This window comes from Fonsecaea erecta, assembly GCF_001651985.1.
Source record: "Fonsecaea erecta strain CBS 125763 chromosome Unknown Scaff3, whole genome shotgun sequence".
NCBI classification, from domain to species: Eukaryota; Fungi; Ascomycota; class Eurotiomycetes; order Chaetothyriales; family Herpotrichiellaceae; genus Fonsecaea; species Fonsecaea erecta.
The window spans coordinates 3,998,247-4,020,769 of NW_017387246.1; the positions used below are offsets into that span (position 1 = coordinate 3,998,247).

The 22,523-nt window shown below is 52.2% G+C and overlaps 11 protein-coding genes across 11 annotated transcripts; 6 read left to right on the top strand and 5 right to left on the bottom strand.

Moving 5' to 3' along the window:
* Window positions 1-510: 510 nt before the first annotated feature.
* Window positions 511-1,836, top strand: AYL99_04699 (hypothetical protein; the record flags this gene model as incomplete). Its single annotated transcript, XM_018836211.1, has 1 exon — window positions 511-1,836. The coding sequence occupies one exon, from the start codon at window positions 511-513 to the stop codon at window positions 1,834-1,836; it is 1,326 nt and encodes a 441-aa protein (XP_018695861.1).
* Window positions 1,837-2,699: 863 nt separating this feature from the next.
* On the bottom strand, window positions 2,700-3,283 carry AYL99_04700 (60S ribosomal protein L11; the record flags this gene model as incomplete). The annotated part of the gene is made up of 2 exons (XM_018836212.1): window positions 2,700-3,076; window positions 3,133-3,283. The coding sequence occupies 2 exons, from the start codon at window positions 3,281-3,283 to the stop codon at window positions 2,700-2,702; spliced, it is 528 nt and encodes a 175-aa protein (XP_018695862.1).
* A 445-nt stretch (window positions 3,284-3,728) lies between these two features.
* Window positions 3,729-4,816, top strand: AYL99_04701 (hypothetical protein; the record flags this gene model as incomplete). The annotated part of the gene is made up of 5 exons (XM_018836213.1): window positions 3,729-3,752; window positions 3,808-3,816; window positions 3,878-3,949; window positions 4,042-4,207; window positions 4,248-4,816. 5 exons carry the CDS (start codon window positions 3,729-3,731, stop codon window positions 4,814-4,816), a joined length of 840 nt encoding a protein of 279 aa, XP_018695863.1.
* Window positions 4,817-5,662: 846 nt separating this feature from the next.
* AYL99_04702 (hypothetical protein) lies at window positions 5,663-6,384 on the top strand (the record flags this gene model as incomplete). The annotated part of the gene is made up of 2 exons (XM_018836214.1): window positions 5,663-5,845; window positions 5,899-6,384. 2 exons carry the CDS (start codon window positions 5,663-5,665, stop codon window positions 6,382-6,384), a joined length of 669 nt encoding a protein of 222 aa, XP_018695864.1.
* Window positions 6,385-6,537: 153 nt separating this feature from the next.
* Window positions 6,538-7,342, bottom strand: AYL99_04703 (hypothetical protein; the record flags this gene model as incomplete). Its single annotated transcript, XM_018836215.1, has 3 exons — window positions 6,538-6,700; window positions 6,753-7,057; window positions 7,325-7,342. 3 exons carry the CDS (start codon window positions 7,340-7,342, stop codon window positions 6,538-6,540), a joined length of 486 nt encoding a protein of 161 aa, XP_018695865.1.
* A 463-nt stretch (window positions 7,343-7,805) lies between these two features.
* AYL99_04704 (hypothetical protein) lies at window positions 7,806-9,107 on the top strand (the record flags this gene model as incomplete). The annotated part of the gene is made up of 1 exon (XM_018836216.1): window positions 7,806-9,107. One exon carries the CDS (start codon window positions 7,806-7,808, stop codon window positions 9,105-9,107), a length of 1,302 nt encoding a protein of 433 aa, XP_018695866.1.
* Window positions 9,108-9,484: 377 nt separating this feature from the next.
* On the bottom strand, window positions 9,485-10,725 carry AYL99_04705 (branched-chain amino acid aminotransferase; the record flags this gene model as incomplete). Its single annotated transcript, XM_018836217.1, has 2 exons — window positions 9,485-10,587; window positions 10,689-10,725. The coding sequence occupies 2 exons, from the start codon at window positions 10,723-10,725 to the stop codon at window positions 9,485-9,487; spliced, it is 1,140 nt and encodes a 379-aa protein (XP_018695867.1).
* A 752-nt stretch (window positions 10,726-11,477) lies between these two features.
* On the top strand, window positions 11,478-12,140 carry AYL99_04706 (hypothetical protein; the record flags this gene model as incomplete). Its single annotated transcript, XM_018836218.1, has 1 exon — window positions 11,478-12,140. The coding sequence occupies one exon, from the start codon at window positions 11,478-11,480 to the stop codon at window positions 12,138-12,140; it is 663 nt and encodes a 220-aa protein (XP_018695868.1).
* Window positions 12,141-13,962: 1,822 nt separating this feature from the next.
* On the top strand, window positions 13,963-15,255 carry AYL99_04707 (hypothetical protein; the record flags this gene model as incomplete). Its single annotated transcript, XM_018836219.1, has 1 exon — window positions 13,963-15,255. One exon carries the CDS (start codon window positions 13,963-13,965, stop codon window positions 15,253-15,255), a length of 1,293 nt encoding a protein of 430 aa, XP_018695869.1.
* Window positions 15,256-15,778: 523 nt separating this feature from the next.
* Window positions 15,779-17,228, bottom strand: AYL99_04708 (hypothetical protein; the record flags this gene model as incomplete). The annotated part of the gene is made up of 5 exons (XM_018836220.1): window positions 15,779-16,471; window positions 16,551-16,701; window positions 16,762-16,850; window positions 16,940-17,023; window positions 17,094-17,228. The coding sequence occupies 5 exons, from the start codon at window positions 17,226-17,228 to the stop codon at window positions 15,779-15,781; spliced, it is 1,152 nt and encodes a 383-aa protein (XP_018695870.1).
* Window positions 17,229-18,937: 1,709 nt separating this feature from the next.
* On the bottom strand, window positions 18,938-21,339 carry AYL99_04709 (ATP-dependent RNA helicase ded1; the record flags this gene model as incomplete). The annotated part of the gene is made up of 4 exons (XM_018836221.1): window positions 18,938-19,074; window positions 19,126-19,509; window positions 19,668-21,064; window positions 21,116-21,339. 4 exons carry the CDS (start codon window positions 21,337-21,339, stop codon window positions 18,938-18,940), a joined length of 2,142 nt encoding a protein of 713 aa, XP_018695871.1.
* Window positions 21,340-22,523: the final 1,184 nt, after the last annotated feature.

The following is a 22,523-nucleotide window of genomic DNA, read 5'->3' on the forward strand; positions in this document are numbered from 1 at the left end:
TGTCTCTGTTGCAAAGTTCCTGTAAATGCATTGTTACCTTGCTTGTATCACCACTAAGCAACCTGTCTCTGAGAGAATTGTCCGTTTGACAGCTTATACGAACCTGCTGCCACTCCTTCGAACCCGCGGTATTACGAGTACTTTCGTGTCCAACCATTACAAATTTGATCAAATGACCCGATAGCAAAGCCGCAACACTCCCCTACACAAGGTCCGACTTGCTCTCACCACCGATCACCTCCATGGCAGGCAGTTTACCAATAAAGACGCTAGACAAGCGCAACATTCATTTAAATCGCCTATCGTCGAGGCAGGGCCCTCCCAAAGATGGCGGCGGAAGTGGAAGTGGAAGTGGAAGTGGAAGCGGAGGCGGAGGCGGGGGAATGGGTGGAAATGCCATAATAGTTGGCGTGAGTATCCTAGATATTTGCTGCGAGGACACTGTCTGACGAGCTTCAGATTGTTGCTGGAGTCGTATTCTTCCTGACTGCTGGCGTTGTTTTTTACACAATGCTGCGGAGATGGAGAGTACAAGGAAGGAAACCCAAATATATTCCCACGAAATTTTTGAAGAGAAAATGGCAAACATGGCAACCGGGCGGAAAATACAAGGCCGTTCGCAATCGAGATCTCTCCTCCACGAATACGGCGTACAATGGCAATGAGATCGGTGGAGAAACAGAAACTGGGGCAGGAGTCGACCGCAACACCAGCGTGCGCAGTGTCATCACACTTCCGGCATACTCGAGGACGCCAAAGGACACTGAACAAGTACTTGGGAGAGAAGGCGAAAGAGCTGGCATGGACACCGTGGTGGAATTCCCGGAGACCGCCGACGAAGAAGAAACCCGCCGTGAAGACCAGATGGAGTCATTGTACCAAATTCGATTGGCACGCCGCCGCGAAATTGCGGAACGAGAAGAACGGCGGCGGGAACGAAGAGAAGCTCGCGAGAGAGGAGATACAGCTCGACTAGAGCAGCTGAGGCGAGAATCCCGCCAGCGTGCAAACGAGAGCTCTACATCCCTTAATGGCGGTGTCAGTGTCTCTGCAGCCACCCTGATTGCAGAGCATCAGTCTCGCGGACGAGAACGAAGGGTATCAAGCGTTGCATATGCTTCGTTGGGAGAGGTACGACATGACGGTACCCGGATTCGAGCAAATAGTAATGACTCCGAGCGAGGTGGACTGTTAAGTGGAGCAGCTCCTATGGGCGAAATTGACGGACGGCCTCGTCTCCTATCGGACGCTACATCGATACACAGCCGCGGACGTTCAACCAGCGCTGTGAGTGTATCAACGATGGGTTCCGACGTGGAACCTCAGCCGACACCAGGCTCAACTATTCCCGACGACATCAACCGGCGCCAAAGTGACGAGCCTCAAAGCGGTGGTACGTCTAACTCTTCTCCTACAGCCAACAGGTTCACGCCAGATGAAAGCACCGGATCAGACGACATTGGAGATGCGCGCATCCCACTACCTTCCGACGTTCATGACGCAAATCAGCCACCCGACTACGAATTCCTGGACTGGGGTGACGCTCCTTCATACGAGGCGGCGGTTGCTCGCCGTGCCGCAAGCAACGCCAGCCGTGCTGCGGGTATTCCGACAAGGGCTCCCACGAATGCAAGCGTTGCACCTCAACTGCCACAGCTCAACCTTCCTAGGATTAGTGTGTCTGGGGCCACAGAGCCAAATACGCCTGTGTCGCCGGACGTGCAATCGGCTCCTCCATCCAACACTGGAATCACCCAAGTCTCGCCTGTAGCAACGACGAACATCCATGCAGTGGTCGAGCACTCTAGAACGGAAATCAGCTCTAATCCTACATGAGCTCATCAGGATTGAGAATTCTATGTGAGATGGTGCATGATAAACTTGACTTGGGGCGGAGCAGGTCTTAATCGCAAAATTTGGGCAACAAAGGTCTCTTATGGAAAATGTCTGCATGAACTTATGATGGGTATATTCGGAACATGTACCGCAAGCATGAAAGCACGGCGCAGGGGTATTTCTAACTATTCGACTTGGGTCATCTAAGGGCAGCAATCAATGCCGCGGTTCTCTTCTATTTGGATATCGGTGGTCTTGTATTGAAGCAGTGCTACATCTCGTGGATCGACTTAGTTCCAAATCTTCATTCCTCTTTGTCCAAGGCTTAACTCATTAAGCTCCTCTCTCTTTGCTTGTATATTAGAATGCATGTACTATTCCGGGATTCTTATATACCGCACTAGGTCGATGTGGACAACGAGCTTGTAACAAGGAATCAGCACTGTCCCCATAGAAGATTATCTTAGCTGCGATAAGCGTGGTTCAAGGTAGACAGAGAGGTTTAGGAAGCCGTTGAATTCAACAAAAGACGAGAGAAGCCAAAAGAAATTGGTTGATAGACTTCTCTTCCCATTTTAGCAAGGCTATGGAGGAAAATCCCACGAAGGCCCCTTGGGAAAGGTGTCCGGGGTTCTGTCTTTGATGCTGCCCTGATCTGGACGGATCTACTGATTCAACATCAGAGTGAGGGTCGGTTTGCTCAAGCTGAAGGATGTTGACAGCCGCACCGACTGCCTGTTCTGTGATTCGACCGCCGACGAGGCCTAGCCACTTTCGCCTCATTGATGAAAGGATATCTTTGCCCGGATTGGGTTTTTTTTATCTCTCCGTCGGCGCCCATCCCGAGTTCCTCCAGCCATCATCTATCGCACAATACCTTCAAATCTCGTCTTGAACCATTTGATCGAATCATCTTTAGAGACTTGGTGGCTGCGTCCAACCTTACTCTTGCAACGTCTCCTCCTGGCAACTCTCGCACCGGGTCTACCCATGCAGCAGTAGAAATCCATCCCGTAAATCCCGATCGCCGGGTCATACTTGATTCCCAAATCGATGTGCTCGGAGATACCAAAGCCGAAGTTTCCGGTCTCGCTGAAGTTCTTCTTCCTCAATTCGTATTCCTTGACTTTCAAACCGCGTTCGAGGATTTCTTCGGCCTTGGGCCCACGGACGGTGACATGGACGGCGATCTTTTCGTTACGACGGATGCCGAAAGAGCGGACGGTGTAACGGGCTTTGCCTGTACAAGTCTGGTTAGAATGAATGGGGGAGGTTCGATGAGAGTGCAAAGCGTACTGTAGACAGGAGTTTGGCCCGACAGTTGTTCCAACACCTTCGCAGCACGGGTAAGACGATCACCAGACTCGCCGACGGAGATGTTCAGCACCAGCTTGTCGATGCGCAGATCGCGCATGGGATTTGAGCTCTTGTCGTTGCCTTCCGCCATTTTGTCTGAAAATGGGGGTGTTAACGATTGCGACAGAGTACAAGTTTCGACGGGTTTTGTGGTGCTGGCAATGAGAAAAAGCAAGGACGCAATTGAGCGAGTGTTTGAAATTCTGTGGTGCGTCGAAGTGGGGTGCGGCTTGGCATTGCCAAGAAGCAGAAATTCTAACTAGACTGCATTCGGAGCTGCGACAACCAATTTTCGTAACGAGTATACTGAGGTCTCGCGACCAAGCGAATTCTACAGAACCACATCAAGCATACTACCATTTCGGGCCTGCTTCGCTTCATCTTTTACAGAAGTGCTGCAGCCATCGTCTGGCAGGCGCAGTTGAGCTGCGGCTCTGAACTTCGCGCGAATCTACTCTTTTTGGAACCCAAGCAAAACAACTTCTACATCGGCGTTGTGGAAGTTCAAGTCGCATTCGTGCGCAACGTGAGGCAAGATGGCCAACAAGCAGGGGAAGATGGTAAGTACTGATTGTACTCTCTCTCCTCCCAGGAGGAACGCTAACTCGCGTCTAGCAAAACCTGGTATGCTGGGCTATTCCCACCACGACTTACATGAACCGCATCAACTGACTGTGTGAACAAGATCAACTACCGTATGCGTGTAACAATGAACGACGGGCGTCAAATGACTGGCCAAATGCTTGCATTCGACAAAGTGGGTGCTGCACCAAACCCCCCAATCAAGCCCATCCTTAACCTACCTACCATGATACATCCAGTTGCTAACCTCCCATGTCGTGGTGACAGCACATGAACCTCGTCCTTGCCGACACTGAAGAGTTCCGCAAAGTCAAACGCAAACAGGCGAAACCCTCCGCACCTGCGGCACCAGGCTCTGCAGCTGCCACCGTCGAGAGCGAAGAGAAACGAACCTTGGGCCTTGTGATCCTGAGAGGAACAAATATCGTGAGCTGTTCGGTTGAAGGACCTCCTCCATCTGATCCTAGCGCCAGGCTGGGACAATCTGCTCCCGGGGGGGCACCGACAACTCTTCAGGCTGGGACAGGTATATCCAGACCGGCTGGCAGAGGTCTTCCGGTTGGATTGGGTGGTCCCGTGGCAGGGGTGGGGATGGGTGGTCCGCCACCTCCGGGAGCAGTGCCACCTGGAGGCTTTGGTTTTCCGCCCCAAGCACCAGCGGGATTTCCAGGCGGAGCGCCACCACCTGGGTTCGCTGGAGCTGGAAGAGGTGGACTACCTGGGCCACCCGGAGGACCACCCCATGGGTTTGGGGGCCCTCCTCCTGGGTTCGGAGGTCCACCAGGAGGTCCGCCAGCAGGCATGCCTCCCGGATTTCAAGGTGGCCCCCCAGGCTCAGGAAGAGGATTTCCACCTCCAGGATTTGGAGGGAGGTAACTGCGGGTATGTAACTCACAGCAGGAAACAGTCAATGACAGACCTACGCCGATACATGGTCGAAAACCCAAAGGAAAAGTTGGACCGCTGTGTCGTTTCAAAGAACATCGGCGGGACATATGAACGGCGGTTATCACTGCACCTACATGGAAACAGACCACGATAAAGCCAACAGATTCAGGATACCCTGTAACTTTGTGGCTTCACCAACTACGTGTGTCGCGGTTGGCAATTCCAAGTCAGCAACCCGTTGAAGACCGAATATCGGACACATCACCTGGCAGACAATGTTTGGAGACAACAGGCAAGATACAAACTCAGAACTGGCAATTGCGAACAAGACCGGCGACCAGAAAAAGGAGGCAAATCCTCGAGCAAACTACTCCGTCCACGATCGTGCCCACGTCTTGACCCTTGCACCTGCCAGCAAGTAGCATGCTGAAGGGATGGGATGTTATTTAGTAGCTCCCAGGAGAAAGTATTCACATGCTTTAAAAAAGCAAGCATTGAAATGACGAAAACACAGCGAAATCATATTCCGTCCTGGTTGTAGGAATTCTATGTACTGCAAGTCTCAGTGCAGGGAGAAGCGTTCATTTCTCGTTAGACATGTTTATCGCAGCCCGGACCATTCTTCAATGCCAGAGCTTGTTGGTTGTTACAGGATTTTCCTCGAATGCGAAGCCTCATTGCCAGGTGAACCCCTCCAAAATTGAACTATGAGGCGTCGAGCTGGAATTCTTGCATGGCAAAACGAGATCTGGTTATACCCAGCCAGGTTTGATTGGCGCGGCCCTGGTACCAAGCCAAGATTTGCCCGTCCTCGCTTTCTTATCTTCGATGTTGCTTCATGTATTAAGTGAACTAGTTGTGATGGGTCCAGAGGATTCGCAGTTGGGTGGATTTACCTTTCTTGGAATGTTTGACCAGTTTGCGAACAATTTCCTCCTTCAAGCGAGGCTGTGATTTTGTGCATACAGTTTCAAGAGGCGTCCCATAACGCACATAGAAAATGCCTCCGCCAACGAAGCGTCGACGGACAGAGCCCACTGCCGTTGAGGAAATCGCATTCGACACGACCGCGCGCCATGAATTTTTAACCGGATTTCATAAGCGCAAGGTAGCAAGGGCGAAGCAGGCGCAGGAAGCCGCTGAGCGGAGAGCAAGGGCGGAAAGAATCGAGGAGCGAAAGAGGGTGAGGGCTCCCCCAAGTCGCTTGGTATGTCTGCTATACTGACTACGTATCAGCTACGGGAACAGCGGAAAGCCGATCTGGAACGCCATGTGCAGGCAGTCAACGCTTTGCTGAGACCCTTTGTTGACCTGGACGAGGGTGAGAATGAGGAGGTTGAAGAGAATTCAGAAGAAGAATGGAGCGGCATATCAGATCCTGAGCCCCATTCGCTCCATCATGAGACAGAATATATCGACGAAGATAAATACACCACAGTGACAGTCGAAGCGATGGATGTTTCAAGAGAAGGATTGTCCAAACGGGAGCAGGATCAAGACGAAAATACCGAGCAACACAGTAGAGAGTCCTCAGAAGGACCCAATAATGGCGAGGCCGAGAAGCAGAAAAGTCTGTGGACCAGAGAACGGCCAAAGGACATTAAGAAGCGAAAGAAGCGGAATTTTAGATACGAGAGCAAAGCGGAAAGGAAAGAGGCACGTTCTAAAGAGAAGGCCAGAAATCGCAAACAGGCTCGAGAACGAAGGGGTGATCGACGATAATGCTAACTTGGATTCTCATTCAAGACTTTCAACGCTCGCCTTCGGGTGTGCCCTTTATGAAATGCCCATGGTATCGTAGGTATGGGCGTGGTCTATGCATTTTGCTCCATGCACTCACAAACACAGTCGCCAACACCAGGTATGTCGCCGACATTAGATGTTGCCCATGCTTTGCTCCAACTCCTGCAGCTCCTTCTGCAGATCCGCATACTTCTTGGCCATTTCCTCGTACTTGTTCTCCCACTCGTCGCGTGCTTGTTCCAATGCTTGGACCTTGCGTTCGAAGTGGCCAGCTTTGACATCGGTTTGTCGGAGTCTGGGAAGAGTATATTAGCAGGGAATAATGTCTTGACTGAGGCCACACATACTTCTCGTTGGTTTCCCTCAGGGTCTTGTCAGCCTGCTCGGCCTCCTCCTCAAGGACTTGGAGTTTTCGCTGAAGGGACTCGGCTTGGGTGCTTTGGTTTGCCGACTCGCCAGCTGCTGCCTTTGCTTCCTTAAGACTCGTCTCGAGTTTTTCAACTTCGGCCTCGAGGAGTTGGTTGCGGTGATTGAGGGAAGTGATCTCTTGTTCCTTTTGGAGGTTGTCTTGTTCGAGAGCCTTGACTTTTTGCTTGAGTTCTTCTGCTTTGGCCGCGTTGTCATCCGCCTCAATGCGGAGAGAGTTCATTTTCTGTTGGAAATTAGCGAATACGGTCGCCATGATGGACGAGTCGAAGATTTGCGATGGACGACTGAGGAGGATGCGGGTTTCTTTAGGACTTGGGGGAACGAGGAATGAAGAATGAATCGGGCTGTTCTAAACACGACTGCAGCGGCCAAGTAGATATGACTGATTAACTGCGTTGTGGCAGAAGGCAGCCCCGAGTGAATTGTGTGGTGCCTGGCAGGAGCACGAGGGGGAAGGGTTGCAGGTGCAGCAGAGGTGATAGGGACGTACCTCCTTGATGCGATCCATGGTGAATGTTCCCGGAGGCTAAGGGATTTCGGGGTCTGGCAGAAAAATAGATACGAGTGAGCAATTGTGCGTCGCTTTGATGTTAGGTAGGTAGATAAATGATATTTGTTCGTAAGGGAAGGCTCAACTGGCGGTCACTGATGCATTCGCTAGGAGTCAGCTGCGGCATAGAGGGGGAAGTCATCGATGATCAGGCCAATGACACCCGGCTTCTAAGGGTGAGGCTACGTGGGCTGGAGGCACCGCCGTTTGCGCTCTAGGCCGGTTTCAGGCTCTAACGGTTCGACTGAACACCGCCAGGGGCCACCTGCAGCACGTTGCCGGGGGCAACCGCGTCAACATCTCGCCCCATCGGTCGCGTTTCTAGCACTTGAATCAATCTACAGCAGTACTGTCTGTACCTGATATTGACCGCAGACGGTAATCACAGCTCCTTTCCGGACTAAACGACAAGCTACCAGCCATGGCAGGCATTCTAGCCACACGAGATCAGGAGAACCTCCTCCACGCGCAGCAGACCACGGCTGCCACGAAGCCGCTGAACCAAGGGGCCCGGACCCTGCATCCAAAGACACCAGGAAATCTGAAGACTCCTTTTCGACCGTCGAAGAATGACGAGAACCTGCTTGTTCATTTCAATGGACAGAAAGCTTTGGATAAAGATGGAGCGAGCAAGTTAGACAAGAGTACATTTGTTACACCTTTGATTCCACGCACTCGAGCACCGCTTGGGGTCAAGACGACCAACGCCAAAACTCAAGCATTCCACACGCCTGCTCCCGCTCCTTTGGCGACAAAGCGGCCTGGAACTGGCCAGAAGCCCTCTGCGTCTCGTCGCTCAGGAAAGTCCAAGATCGCAGTCGCTCCCTCTGAACCAGTCGACAACGACGTCTTGGTGAAAAGACAGACACAGGAACAAGAACCAGATTTTGGATACGCACCACCACCTCCAATCGAGCTACCGGATCCTCCGATAGAGTTTGGAGAAGATGTGCTACTTACTGAGGAGCTACGAGCCGGCTATGGAGTGGTCTACCCATACAATTCCCCCAAAAATGAGAGTGGCACGTCGATACGTCTTAGAAAGGAAGAAGCGGAATGGCAGCAATTCGATGCCGCCCGTATGAACCAAAGCTTCGATGGTATCGCCGAGCCTGTCTTTCCTGGACCCAGTAAACTAGACGCACAAGTCGACGACATGATTGCAGCCGGACCCAAGAAGAAACGACCGGAACTTTCAAGAGTTGATACCATGCAAGCGAAATCTGCTGCTGCTGCACTCTCTAGCTCACGATTACACCTGCCTGCTGCAACCAGGAAAACTACTCAGGCGTCAGAGCAGAAGAAGAAACTAATTCTTCCCGTCACGAGAGCCACGCAATCGACTTTAGCGCAGCGTTTGTCCTCATCTCGCACCGTTCATCCTGCCGTGTCTAAAAATACTATCGGGTTTCCCAAAGCAAAGAAGCCCCAATCCATCATTCCCAGAAGTGCCGAATTTGGAAGAAGCGGAACTACCTCAGTCTCGAAACCCATCAAGATCTCGCAAGCATCGATCCATCCCCGCGATTTCCGCGATTTATACGGCTCACCACCCGAAGAAAGTGACATGTGGTTCCGGCTCAAGCAGTACGAGTTGCTGGAGCGAGACATGGCTCAGGACGAGGGTGATGATCTCGCTGATGAGCTGTTTGAAACCGACTTCTTCCCTTTCGGAAACGCAAAGCTGGACGACGAGGACTTCCAACTGCCTATACCCCAGTGAACACTACCCTCTACCAGTCCTTGTCGCGGGCACAGGGCATGCTACTGTGCCCTGATCTTTACGACAGTCGACGATTCATGATATTGATACCCCCTTGATAGATAGCTATCATCAGGACTTTGAATAGTCAGCGTACGAACATCTAATTGTAGACGGCGCCGGTCGTGCAGGAAGGAATAGCTGGTTTGGGTACGATGGACGGTGGCAGGTTTGTACAGAGAGTGCTTTTGGAACTATTTATTTGTTTTTGGAGACGGCTTTTGATGCTTGGGCAAACGCAATTCTACTGCACCTCGCCCCCAATCTGACCGGGTCTCAAATCCCCCATTCATTTTGTCCTCGGTATCCAGCACAGACGCATTCCTCATCTCGGGCCTTTACGGCAACTCATCCACGCCGCCGTGGACGCCGCCATTCGTCGCGGCTTGAAGGAACTCCTTGGGTGGCTCCGTGACTTTCATATTCCAACCGAACTGATCCTTGACCTTTCCCATTTGGATACCCTTTAACGTGCTCAAGAGCTGTGCACAAACTGGACCAGGATCTAGCTTCTCGTTGACCGGATATTCGAACTTGTCGCCTCTGGATTTCATCGTGATGCTCTTGATGGGTACCAGACTCGCTGCGGTGCCGGCGGCCATGATTTCGGTGAATTGAGGAAGCTCGCTATAGTCAATACGGCGCCTCTCCACGCTGTAGCCGAACATGTCTTTGGCGATTTGGCAGGCAGATTCCGAGGTCACGGACTTGATCACATTTTTCGAGTCGGGCACCACAATCGTCGTCTTGTCGCCGTCTTTCCGCACACCCAGAAATCCCGAGGTGGAAAACTCATCAATCTCGCTCCGTGTCTTGCTGTCCAAGTGCAGAGTGATACCGAACCCTTGAGCACGTGCCTTTTCGCTGTGCCGGAGCACGGGCGCATAGTTGCCTCCCACCTTTGCACTGCCCGTGCCCTCCGGCGCCGCCCGGTCGAAATCTTCCAAGATTAGGGCGTCAACGGCATGCACACCATGGTACACGCCAGTGGGCATGACAAACACCACGAAGGTATACTCATCTGGAGGATTCAGTCCCAGCTGCGCACTCGAGCCGAACAACAACGGGCGAATATACATCGCCGCGCCGGTTTCGTGCGGGGGGACAAATTCGGCGTTCATAGCCACGGCCAGATTCACGCACTCCACGAAATGCTCCTCAGGGACAGGGGGAACAGAAATGAATTCGGCGGAACGTTGCATGCGCAGAGCATTCTGATCGGGACGGAAGATAGAGATCGACCCATCTGGCTGTCGGAAGGCTTTCATGCCTTCATAGCACTGGACACCGTAATTGAGACCGGGGGCCATGCCATGGATTGATAGATGGGGAGAGGTCACGAAACGTGGTTTGCTCCATTCTGGTGTGGGTGACGAATAGCGGAAGGTGGACTCAATATGACCGTTGACTTCGCGGACTTTGAAGCCCACGTTGCTCCAGTCTGGAAGACATCGTTAGCCTGGATTTCTGCAACTCTTTGTGCAGACCTGTGGTTTTTTGCGCAGTGTGCTTTCAGGCAGTGATGGGGTGGAAGAGGCGTACCAATCGTGCTCACTGGTGGCGGGGGAAAAGGAGCCATTTAGTGATGAAAGATGGCCCAGGAGACTATGAGTGTCCTTCGGTTGCTTTGCGTGTTTTCGTGGATTCGTCGATGGCAAGGTGAGTCAAATGGGGCTCACTCTCTTCGTCCTTGAATTTGCAAATTATAAATATAAGGAGAACGGACAGCCTGGAGGGCCTGTAAAGGCACAAAGATGAGTCGGCACCGAGGCTCTTGGCTTGATGTAAAAAAAAACTTCTTTCCACCCGGTACGATCCCGAGCTCAACTTCTCAGAACCAGGCCAGTAAGCAGATCTCCGCAAACCTCTGTGTCTCGTGGTGTGGTATGGTATTGTGTGGCGTATCGTTCTGGGCCAGGTCAATCAGGAGGGGCACCGGTGAGACGAGTCTTTCTCTTTATTAGGTACTGCTGGGTGAGCGAGATCGGAGCACGTCTTGTATCGAGACCTCCCCGCCGCTTTTAGACTGTGGAGACGAAAGTGGCTAGTGGCTGAACCCCGGATTTTTGTGAGCTTCTCGAACATGTTTTATGCGTTATGCGAATGCGGGTTTCGTCTGCGACTGAATCATCTGAGACATCATCTGATGACCCGGGTGCCTCCTTCAAACAACTAACCTACGACCATTTAAGCTCCAATTTCCGTTCGATATTGTGCCTCTGTCTTCGTCCCATTCTTTCGTCAGTGCTCTGTTTTTCCCATCCCTTGTATGCTTGATCGTCGGAGCTTGAGCAAAGTCCTATCTGACATTTCCCCTCGTCTTCCTCCGCCATGCCTCGAGGCCCGCCCCCTGCGATGGTGTTGCTGTCCGCCATTGCCCTCTTTGTATGGTACATCATCTGGACTCGGGGCCACGAGCGACCCATGACCGCGCTGTCCCACGCCGACCGCTTCCAACACACGCTCCAACAAACACAAAACGTGGCCGAAATCCCCACGATCACGGCCACCGCCGAGACGTTGCACGGCGACCATGTTATGGGCAAGCTCGCCAATGAAACCCTCAAAGCAGAACTTGGCCGCGCAGCCTGGAAGGTTCTGCACACTACCATGGCACGATTCCCAGACAAGCCAACCCAAGACGAGAGCGATGCGCTCAAGAGCTACGTTTACCTGTTCGCCCGCCTGTACCCGTGCGGCGAATGTGCCGAGCATTTCCAGCAGATCCTCAAGAAATATCCTCCACAGACGTCTTCACGGTCCAGTGCGGCGGCCTGGGCATGCTTCGTGCATAACGTGGTGAATGAAAGCAAAGGCAAACCTATCTTTGACTGTGCCAACATTGGAGATTTCTATGACTGCGGCTGTGCAGATGACGAGAAGGAAGAAATTGCCAAAGCTGGCGCGAAGAGTGAGGCCATTGCTACACAAGGAAATAGTGCGAAGCAGGAACCCGTTGAGATTGAGGTCGAGGGAGAAACCAGAGGCGGTTGAAAACAGTATTATGTACATCAGCCACTACAAGATCCATGTGGGAACCCTGTCCTCGCAACCTGCATCCGGCCCACCCATTTCAAAGCGTCGACTCGCAGAGACTGTCCCTAATGACTCCGTCAACGCGGTGATCACGTCCTTCAATCCTCGTGGCTTCATATCTGCCGTACTGGGCCTCCTGCGCACAACAAGGGCTCAATTTCCTCATGGTCAATCGACGAAGGAGCCTCCTACAAATATTCGGGTCGATGGTCTTCATCTTGGTTGGGATGAGTGATGGCGTTAAGGGACCCTCGTCGATCGACTGCCTGCTAGACGGTGAAGTTGGTGTTGGAGGCTCTGAGGTCTCATCTTTGCTGAAAGGGTCCAGTGTGCGAAATCCGGCGTCGATGAAGCATCTGGTGGGAATGTACCAAACATCAACAGCGTCAGATGTTTGTTCTCCGCAGAGGTCTGGGTGAAGTGAGGCCATGCCATGGTCGCTGCATTTTTTGCACGGATATGGGAGAATGATGTTGTAGTCTCGGACTTGACAGCCACGGACGCTGGGTGAGTTGCACATGGCGTTGCGAAAGCGATGTGTGGCGGGATGAGAGCAGAAGAAGAGGTACTTTTTCGTGGTGCACATTGTTGCTCCGTTAGAAAGTCTTGGGAACACCAGTACCGTTGGATTTTCGTGGACCGTAGTTGTTCAGCCTCCCGCACGCCTGACTTGGGCTTCCAAGCACGATTGATGGGATCTTTGGGTTTCGAGAGAAGCACTGCCGTGACCGACTTTCTCGGCAGAAGCTCCTTGAAGCTTTGGTATATGGGAGATTTGTCTATGGTTTGGACTAGGTTCGATCTTGAAGTGACACAGAAAGAAGTGACGGTGTAGATTCAAATTAGCAGCGATATTTACAATGCCTTTGTTTGTTCATTGTTTGATGCATCGCTATACGGTACATATTCTGCAGACAGTATGGCTCCCTGACTCAACCAAACATCAAACTGGAGTAACAAAGAAAAGCAAGACGAACAAAGGCTGCTACCGCAGGTTTGAGGCCAGATGATATCTCATGTTTGTCGCAATGAATTGTGCTTGGAGCCCACCCTAGAAGCTCTTGTTGGATTGAAGAAGTGATCAACAGTTATTAATTATCCCAATACGTGGTTGCTGCATATGTATTTATAGCGTGCAGGAACCCATGAATTCATCACATTACACTCGATACCATAATCCAATCTACCCCAAACCCCAGCATAGAGTCCTCCTGATGTAGCCTTAAAAGCCAGGCGAGCTCTAGCGAAGTCTCTCGAAATGTCAGCGACGAGGACGCTTTATCAAAACTAGGCTCGATGGCACCCCAGCTTGACGTGTCCAGGTTCGTACGACTCTTGCCGCTCCTCGAACGGCACGAATTATCATTTCGTCTGTGCCTGGGCCTCGAACCCTCATCAGGACGCCGTTTCAGCTCAGTAACAGCGTCAGAGTAGGATTGGGGTGAAGAAGAAACCATTATTGTTGGTGATTGCTTTCTCAGCCGCATACGACCGAATTGAGAAAGAGCTCGACCTGTGCGACTTGGAGAGCGAGGCTGTCTTCGACAACCAAGGGGGACCGGCACCACTCCGCTCAGCTCAGATGTATTACCTATTGGAGCTGACGAAGCGGTGGCCCAACCAGGTGTCAAGAAGCTGTTCTTACGTTGGGTCTAAAGTTGCGAAGAAGCTGTTCAGCTGGGAAGGAGGCTTCCGAGCAGGGAAAAGGGAAAACATTAGAACGCCTGTTGCTCTCGACAGAAACTTGTCTGTGCCCTCTTTCTGTTGACGAATGTCCAAGATGGCATCACCGTCACTCGTCGACACTGCGACTGAGATCTTGGAAGCCGCCAAAATCCTCCAGCAAGGTATGGATGCAAAATCTCTCCCTCAGCCCTCATTTGAAGCCACGGGTCGCAGAGACTATCACGATGCCTCAGAATATCCCGAGATCGTCAAGGCTCGAGCTCGACTTATCGATGCAAGCCAGTCAATGACCGCCCTTGCTCGCGGGCCGACCGAGACGCTCCGAGCACTAGTCAGCACTGACCGAACGAATCTCGTGGTGCTGGGGGCAATTGATCAACTGAAACTTGCTGAAGCAGTACCCATTGATGCACCCATCGCCGTGGAGGCGTTGGCATCGAATCTTCGGCTTCATAGTGCGCCTTTGCAACGGATCCTGTGGTATGCCTACAGCATCCATATGTTCTGCGAACCGAAGCGTGGTTACGTTGCCCACACAGCGCTATCTGCTGCCATTCCGTCTTTCTCACCATACACCCAACTCATGCTTTCTCGCCCTGTGGCACTGGGTAGTATGAAAGTGGGGGACAGCCTTCGTGTTGGTTCAGGCGGAGGCAAAGCCAACGAGCCCGTGGCCCCTGTTCTTTTGGCTTTCCCACAGCACAAGAACTATTGGCACATACTTCAAGAGGAACTAGACGGAATGGCAAAGTTCGGCGCCTCGATGAGGGCTGTTGGGCAGGCTATTGTAGGCCCCAAATACACACTATATACGCAGGGCTTTGACTGGGGAGCTCTCGGCAAAGCGGTCGTCGTCGACCTTGGCGGGGGCAACGGCCACATCACGATCTCCATTGCCCAGGCGCATCCAAATCTCCAGGTCATTGTTCAGGATCTGGACACCAATGCAAAGCAAGCCAAAGCGGCCATACCCAACGAGCTTCAAAACCGGGTGACATTCCAAGCTCAGGATTTCTTCAAGCCTCAGCCTGCCAGTTTGGTCGAGTCGCCGCCAAAAGCGTACTTTATTAGCAGAGTCCTGCACGACTGGTCGGATGGCGACTGTGCGAGGATCGTCAAGAACTTGGTCCCAGTCATGGACAAGGGCAGGACGAAACTTTTTGTCGTCGACCGCGTCCTGCCAGATAAACCCGGCGAGATCCCGTTGCACCTGGAGGCACTGATGCGGAGCATGGATCTTCTCATGTACAATGTCCTAGGCGGCAAGGAACGAAGCTTGGAGCAATGGAAGGCGATGTTCAAGCAGGCAGACGAGAGATTGAAGATTGCGAGAATCGAGATTCCGCATAACTCGGACTTGGCTATGTTGGAGGTGGAGCTGGAGTAAAAGACGCGTTATAAAGGAGACATTAGCTGGGAAGAGCTTGAAGGAAAGAAATGCGGTGGCACTGGAGAGACATGTTCAGGGGTCAATACCGGGAAGGTGAGGGTGTAATACTGTATGTCTTCCTTGTTCATCACCCACTCCCTCAAACTGTCCGATCGGCCCAAATGAACATCACATCCAGCGTCAGAAATGACTGCTTATGAGACCTAGCCCTTGGGCGGCGGGGGAAGCCTAACCAGCACAGTCCATGCTGGAACATGACTGCCCTCGATCGGATGAGGGATCAAGGAGAGCGCGAGATTCTGCAAGAATGAGGGCAAAGGATGTACAGATTCTTCTAGGACTCTAATTCTCCCTTCATGAAAACTTGCCCGGAAGAGGCAGGATGGAGGCCGGAAGCACCATTCCGGTCCCAGTCCCTTTCTTTTCCATATTCGTCTTTGCCTATCTCTATCGCTTCTAACCCGGTACTTCTGCTTCCACTTGCATAACCATCGTCCAAAACCTCCCTCTATCGCCTTATCTAACACCCCGCAGGTTTCTCCGGCGTCGTCCACGCCAACGGCGCACTGGACGACAGGCTCCATGTCGTCTTTCCGGTCGCCCTCGGAGACTCTCCCACAAACGTCGACGGGAAGCCGGGGTTGAATTCCGACTGGCTTTCCAGAAACTGGATCTGCTCGTCCGTCAACTTGATCGAGAGGGATTTGATATTGGCCTGCAGGTGCTCGACTTTGCGGCCGCCGACGATCGGGAATACGTTAATTGTCTTCTGCATCACGTAGGCGAGGGCGATGACGCTGAGCGATTCGACCCCGTGTTCCTGCGCGACTTTCTCCAGCGCGGCTGAAATCTTTTCCTGCTGGGGCGTCTGCTCACCCATGCCAAACATGCTGCGGAGTCCCTCGCCCTGTTTCTTGCGCTCCTCGATCTGCTTCTTGGTCTGGAATTTGCCTCCACCGAGCACGTCCCACGGTGCCAACGCCATGCCGAAGTGGCGGGCCATGGGGATGATATCGCGCTCAAAATCACGCTGCAACACGTTCCACTGGCCTTGGTACACGCAGAAGGGGGTCTTTCCCTGGGCGCGGGCGTAGGTGTTTGCAGCCGCGACGATCCACGCTGGTGTATCGGAAATTCCCAGGTAGAGAACTTTCCCGGATTGCACGAGAAGATGGAGACTGTCCATCACTTCTTCAATAGAGGTTGTCCAGTCCTGTTCATTTCAGCGTCGGTGCTCGGATCAAAAGAGGCCCGAACGGGAGCCTCGTGAAGAATGTCGTGACAAGACTTACCCACCAATGAACATACAGCAGGTCAATGTAGTCCGTCTGAAGCTTCGCAAGCGAATCTCTGATTGAGAGGTGCAGACTCTTCTTAGAGTTCCCGGAGTAGTTGACCGTCTTACCCTTACCGAGCTCCCAGCTTCGGTAGGGTGTGGTATATCTTGATGATATGGAGTCAGCAGCTGGCGCTTGTGAGACGCGCGTGGGTAAAGTGGCATACTTGGTAGCAATGACCAGGAGATCTCGATTCTTCCTCTCCGCCATCCATTCACCAATCCACTTCTCCGATTGTTCGTTTTGATAGTTGTTCTAACATCCAGTCAATCGAATTGAGTTACAGGCCTCCAGACACAAATTGGGCATCTCAGTCTCATTGAAGGGGAGCTGGAGTGACGTACAGCGGTGTCGATGAAATTCCCACCGGCCTCGAAATAGGCGTCCAGGAGTTTGAAGGATTGTTCTTTATTCATCCTGCCCAGGTCCTGAAGATAATGAGATAGCTCGTGAGCCATGACCAGAGCCAAAAACATGGCGCCACGGTTGAGAACTCACCTTGCTCCAGGCATCTCCAAGAGACATAGCACCCAAACATAAGGGCGACACTCGGACGCCCGCGGTGGGAGATAGAACTCGATACCGACCCAACTCAGTGGGCGGTTCTGGAGCGGCAGCGAAAAGGTCACTCATGACTGCCGGTGCTAGTTGTCTTTGGCAACGTTCGCAGGCGAAGACCTTCTGGGCTTGGGGTTGATTGAAGATGGAAGAATTTGAGGGAGGGATGTCGATAAGCAAAGTCTCGGAAAGAGGGCAAACCCTGGCTTCTTATACAAACCGATCAGCGTTCTCAGCATGACAAAATGAAAAACATGCTACATCCAATAGTAGTGCTGCCCATGCGAGTTTCTGTAGTCCATGCTCCATTCCTCGTTTAGTATATGCTCCCTCGGGATGGAGGCGGAACCTGCCCTGGGCCATCTGCGAACACATCTCCAGGAATGGACCGAGCGAGCATCAATGGTGCATTTAGCGAAATGGCTAGAGTTACCAACCTAATTCCCGCAAGCTTAGACTTCTGAGATCCCCCTCCCACAGGGAACTCGACTTACGAGCGGCACCTGTGTCAATCTAAGTGTATGCTCTGCCGTGTCTCTGGAGGTGGGTGCGACGAGTGCGTGCGGTACGAAAATCCCCATGCCGAGCTCCGCTTTGTGGGTGTCAAGGGAGCCTCGATCTGGGTTGGTCCATGGTCGACCGAACGCGGCCAAGTTGAGTCTAACAATCGCGAGGTACTGGAGTGCTAGCCAGGGACAAGTGGACACATATTCCAGTACTCGCTGACATGGAGATAAGAAAGACGGCGCCGAAACAATCGCATTATAGTAGGCGCTCGGACTTGGGCCTTTAAATGGCCTAACAAGTCTACGGATGGTGTGGTGAATAATATATCTTGCTCTTGAGCAAACGAAATAACCATGGGCCATGGATGGATGCATTGAACGCTTGGTTGAATTTTGGCTAACAAAGTGCAATAGTGACCTGGCGAGCCTGATCTAACAACAGCCAGCGAAGACCTTTTTCCTCCGAGTCTCGTATGAAGGAAGCTCCGTCGTCATCAAAGCACAAGCTCTCGCGTGTGGATCAAGTCCTGGGCAGAAAAAACTCCGGGAAGATGCACAGATGGTCTTTCGCAGTATTATTCTTCTCCCCCATTTGCCGTGGCAGAATATCCCCATCCATTTATTTCCGGTTGATTCCCAGGCTTTTCCTGTTGGCCTCCCATAAAAAGCTCGTGATTGATTTTTGGTCGTGTCCATGTCGATAAAGTCTATTGAATTCATGTCCCACAGAATGTCGAAAGAGAGAGAAACCCGCAAATAACTTTTGGTTCTTTTGGTGAAAAACGAATCTCGTCAAAGGCTGGAATGGTCAATCCTTCCAACCCCGCGGCCCTCATTCATGTCAGAGCCCTTTGATGAGAGTCTCATCATCCCATTGTTTCAAGCTTCGAGTTTGCGCCGTCACACTCTCTTTCGTCTCAAACCGACGCCGTGGTGTGAGTCTGGTGTTCGTCTGCACGTATCGTCCGTTCCCTCTGTTCACATGAGGCAGTTCGACATGCTGAAGGGTATCTGGAAATCGATCCGGAAAAAAAAGCCAACGCTATCTATCAGTGTATCATGCTGTGCCCGATAATAAACAAGTCGTCTCGAAAGGAAAAAAGCCGTGGCCGTCGTCGTCGTCACCAATGAAGCAAGCCTGTGCCGAAGGAGCCCGCCCATTCGCTTTGAGGGCAACAACCGGTCACTGTTCGAGAGTGCAAATGTTGAAGTAAAAAGAAAACCCCCGTGCCGAGCAGAGATGGAAAGGTCGATCCACCAGAAAACGCCGGTATCCGTTTACCACCACGACGAAGGGCCGGTGGCACCTCCTGGGTTACCATAACCTCCTCCACTGCCACCACTGTATCCGCTGCCACCACCGCCACCACTGCCGCCATAAGCCCCACCACCATATGGAGCCCCACCAGAATAACCTGATTGTGTCAGTTTATGATTTAGGGAAATGGAATGTTGTCCAGACTTACCACCACTACCGCCGTAGTTGCTACCGCCATAGCCGCCGCTGTAGGAGGGAGGGCCACCGCCCATGCCGCCTCCAACACGACGCATATCACGAGTAGCAGAAGCACCACGGCCAGCACCTCCACGACCACGTCCCCCACGGCCACCGCCGAAACCAGAACTTTCACGAGCAATGTTCTCCAAGAAGCTGGGGACCTCTTGGTTTGCTTCTTTGAGAAGCTCCATGAGATCACGAACAATGCCACGGTTGCCGCGGTTGAAGAAAGCAGTTGATAGACCGGTGTTGCCAGCACGACCGGTACGTCCAATTCGGTGGACGTAGTCATCAATATCAGTCGGCAGGTCGTAGTTGATGACGTGCATAACATGTGGGATATCAAGTCCACCTAAGAGGATGAAAGGGAATGGTTAGTGAATGTTCATAATAAACAGTTCGACAGCGTCGAAATCCATGAAATGCATGGTCCTCAGGATTGGGCTAGATGATCCGCCCTGGAACCAAAGAAGGGAAGGAGGGAAAAAGAGGAAAGAGGGGATTACTCACGGGCAGCAACGGCTGTAGCAACCATGATTGGACATCTGCCATTTCGGAAGAACTCCAATGCTCTCTCACGCTCGCGTTGCGTGCGATCACCGTGGATTGCAGTAGCAGGGAAGCCTTGGTTGATCAAAAAATCGGACAAGGTGTCGGCCATGCGTTTGGTTTCCACAAAGATCAGGGTCAGACCATTGCGGTGTGTGTGGAGGATGTCAAGCAGAACGGAGCGCTTGTCGTGGTCCTCAACATATTCAACCTTCTGAGTGATGTTCTCGGAGGTGGAGCCCACTCGACCGACCGATAAGAAGACGTAGTCTTTGAGGAAATCTCTCGCCAGCATTTGAATGTCGCGCGGGAAAGTGGCGGAAAACATGAGGGTTTGGCGGTTCTGGACTGAAGGCATGTCCTCGCCCTCGACAATACGACGAATCTGAGGCTCGAAACCCATGTCAAGCATACGATCGGCCTCGTCGAGAACCAAGTACTTGATGTTCGCCAGGGAGATACGGCCTCGCTCTATGAGGTCGACGAGACGGCCTGGAGTAGCAACAAGCAAGTCACAACCTCGTTCAATGGAACGGAGTTGGGTACCAATGTCGGCGCCACCGTAAACCACGCATGGTCTGACCCAGGAACGGTAGGAGAATTTTCGTGCTTCGTCATAGATCTGAGACACCAATTCACGCGTGGGAGCAAGAATCAAAGATGTCGGGAAAGCCTTGCGCTGGCGGAAACCACCTCCACTCGCGGGTGTGGCAGAGGGTCCATTCTGAAAAGCCTGTGAGAGGATGGGGAACAAGAAACCACCAGTCTTACCAGAACCAGTCTGGGCACAAGCCATGAGGTCTCGTCCACCCATGACGATGGGGATTGAGTACTTCTGCACAGGCGTTGGGGTAGTGTAGCGTGCGAGCTTGATGTTGGTAAGAAGGTGGTCATCGAGAGGTGGGTTTGTGAATGCATTGACTGGTTCCGGGACATCGTGGCCACTAGCCTCTACAGGGATGTCGTCGTAGTTGGCAAAGTTAATTCCAGTGTGAGCCTTTGTCGGGTCATTTGGGGTGCCAAACAGTTCACGTTCGATCTTTGGGTTTGGAGGGCCGGCAATATGTTGACCATCTCTCCATTGGCCATCTCCCGATCCACGGGCAGTATTGCCACCGTAGTTTCCACCGTAGCCGCTGCCATGTCCACCACCATGCCCACCGCTATGGCCACCACCAGGAGCACCATAGGCGTTCGGGTTGAAGGGACGAGCAGCATGACTGGCACCCCAGCCGTTGGCTTGGGGAGCGGGGCCAGGGGCGGGAGCGGAAGCTGGACCTGCTGGAGCTGGAGCTGGAGCTGGAGCGCCAGGAGTAGGCTTGAAATCAGGAGCCGCTGCCCAGCTGCCGTTGCTTTGACTGAAACTTGTAAGTATAACTCTGTGGTTTTGCGGATTTTGTTTCACATACGTGTTTGTAGCCCAGGCACTTCCGTTCAATCCCTGGTTTCCCGCGTTCGGTGCAGGTGCGGGTGCAGGTGCGGCACCAGCTCCGTCCATACCCATCACTGGAGGACCACGAGCACTCTGACCGCGAAGGTGAGGAGGGATATACGCACGAGCAGGCATCGTGTTGCCAGGTGCGTGCTTGGATTCATTCAGAGAGAGACCGTTCATGTTCAGGGAATCAGCCATTTTGGAAGTTGAGTAAAATCTGAGATTTGCTGGATAGGATCGTCAGTTAAGGTTCAGAGGACTGCATTAATATAGCAGATGAAATGTTCTCCCAGAAAATTCCAGAACAAATGCCGTAAGGCAATGGAACAGTCGGAGAGTGGGTGAAAAGACTTTGACGTTGATGTCAACGGGTACAAGGGTGAAACTCACGGATTGAACTGGATCAAACAGGTAGTCGGTGTCTGAAATAGTTTTGACCGAGTGAAGAGAAGAGGCTGTTGTGATAATCGCTGCTCAAAAGGTGAAGTGAGGTTGTTGTCTGGGGCGTCTAATGTTTCAATCGCTGAGGATTGCTTGGTCTTTCGTGTCCGGCAGATAGAATGAGAGACACAAAACGCCTCTCCAAGTCTATCCGAAAGTGAAAACGAAAGACAGAAACAAGAAGGACAGTAGAATTGTTGGTTGGAGTGTTGTGTGGATGAGAGGAGGTTGATGGAAATGAGTTTGAAGGATGAAAAAGTCTTGAGAGCGCAGCCTAAAATTTTTAGGGAGCGGCGAGCAGGTGATCATGACATGGGCCGATCGGCCAGGCTAGAAGCTACTGGACAATGGAATAAAAACGCAGTTTGCCAAGAGCGAGCCTATGCCGTATTTGCGTACTGCGATTGCCACCAAGGGGCAGGAGATTTCTATGTCACCATCGGAGAAACGGTAATGTCCTTCGGTGCTCCTGGATTGTTGACACAACGAACATATTCTCAACCAGTTGTCTACTCATGTGAAAAGGCACACCAATGCCTCTCTGTAGATGAAACTCACATGGAAATAAAAGTCCGAGTTATATTCTATACAGCGTCCAGTTACGCCATGCTTTTGTCGTCCAATTTTTGGGATGGGGATCTGCGTCTCTTCACAATGACCACAACAACCACTATGATCAGTAGGAACAACAGTGCCTTCTGCATATAAACTTGCGTAACTAGACCTTCCACGGGACTAGATGATTCCCCAGTTACAGGCGTTTCCTTGGGTAATGCTTCAGTATGATCCTCTGCTGCTGACAATTCTGTCCCAGGCTGGTCTTTCGCATCGTCGTTATCCAGATACTCGGGATGCACATTCGAATAGATAGGTTGTTCTGTCATATGTGTCTTAGCCCTTCTTCAGACATTGATAGCAATCCGAGAGCAGTACCTGCCCTC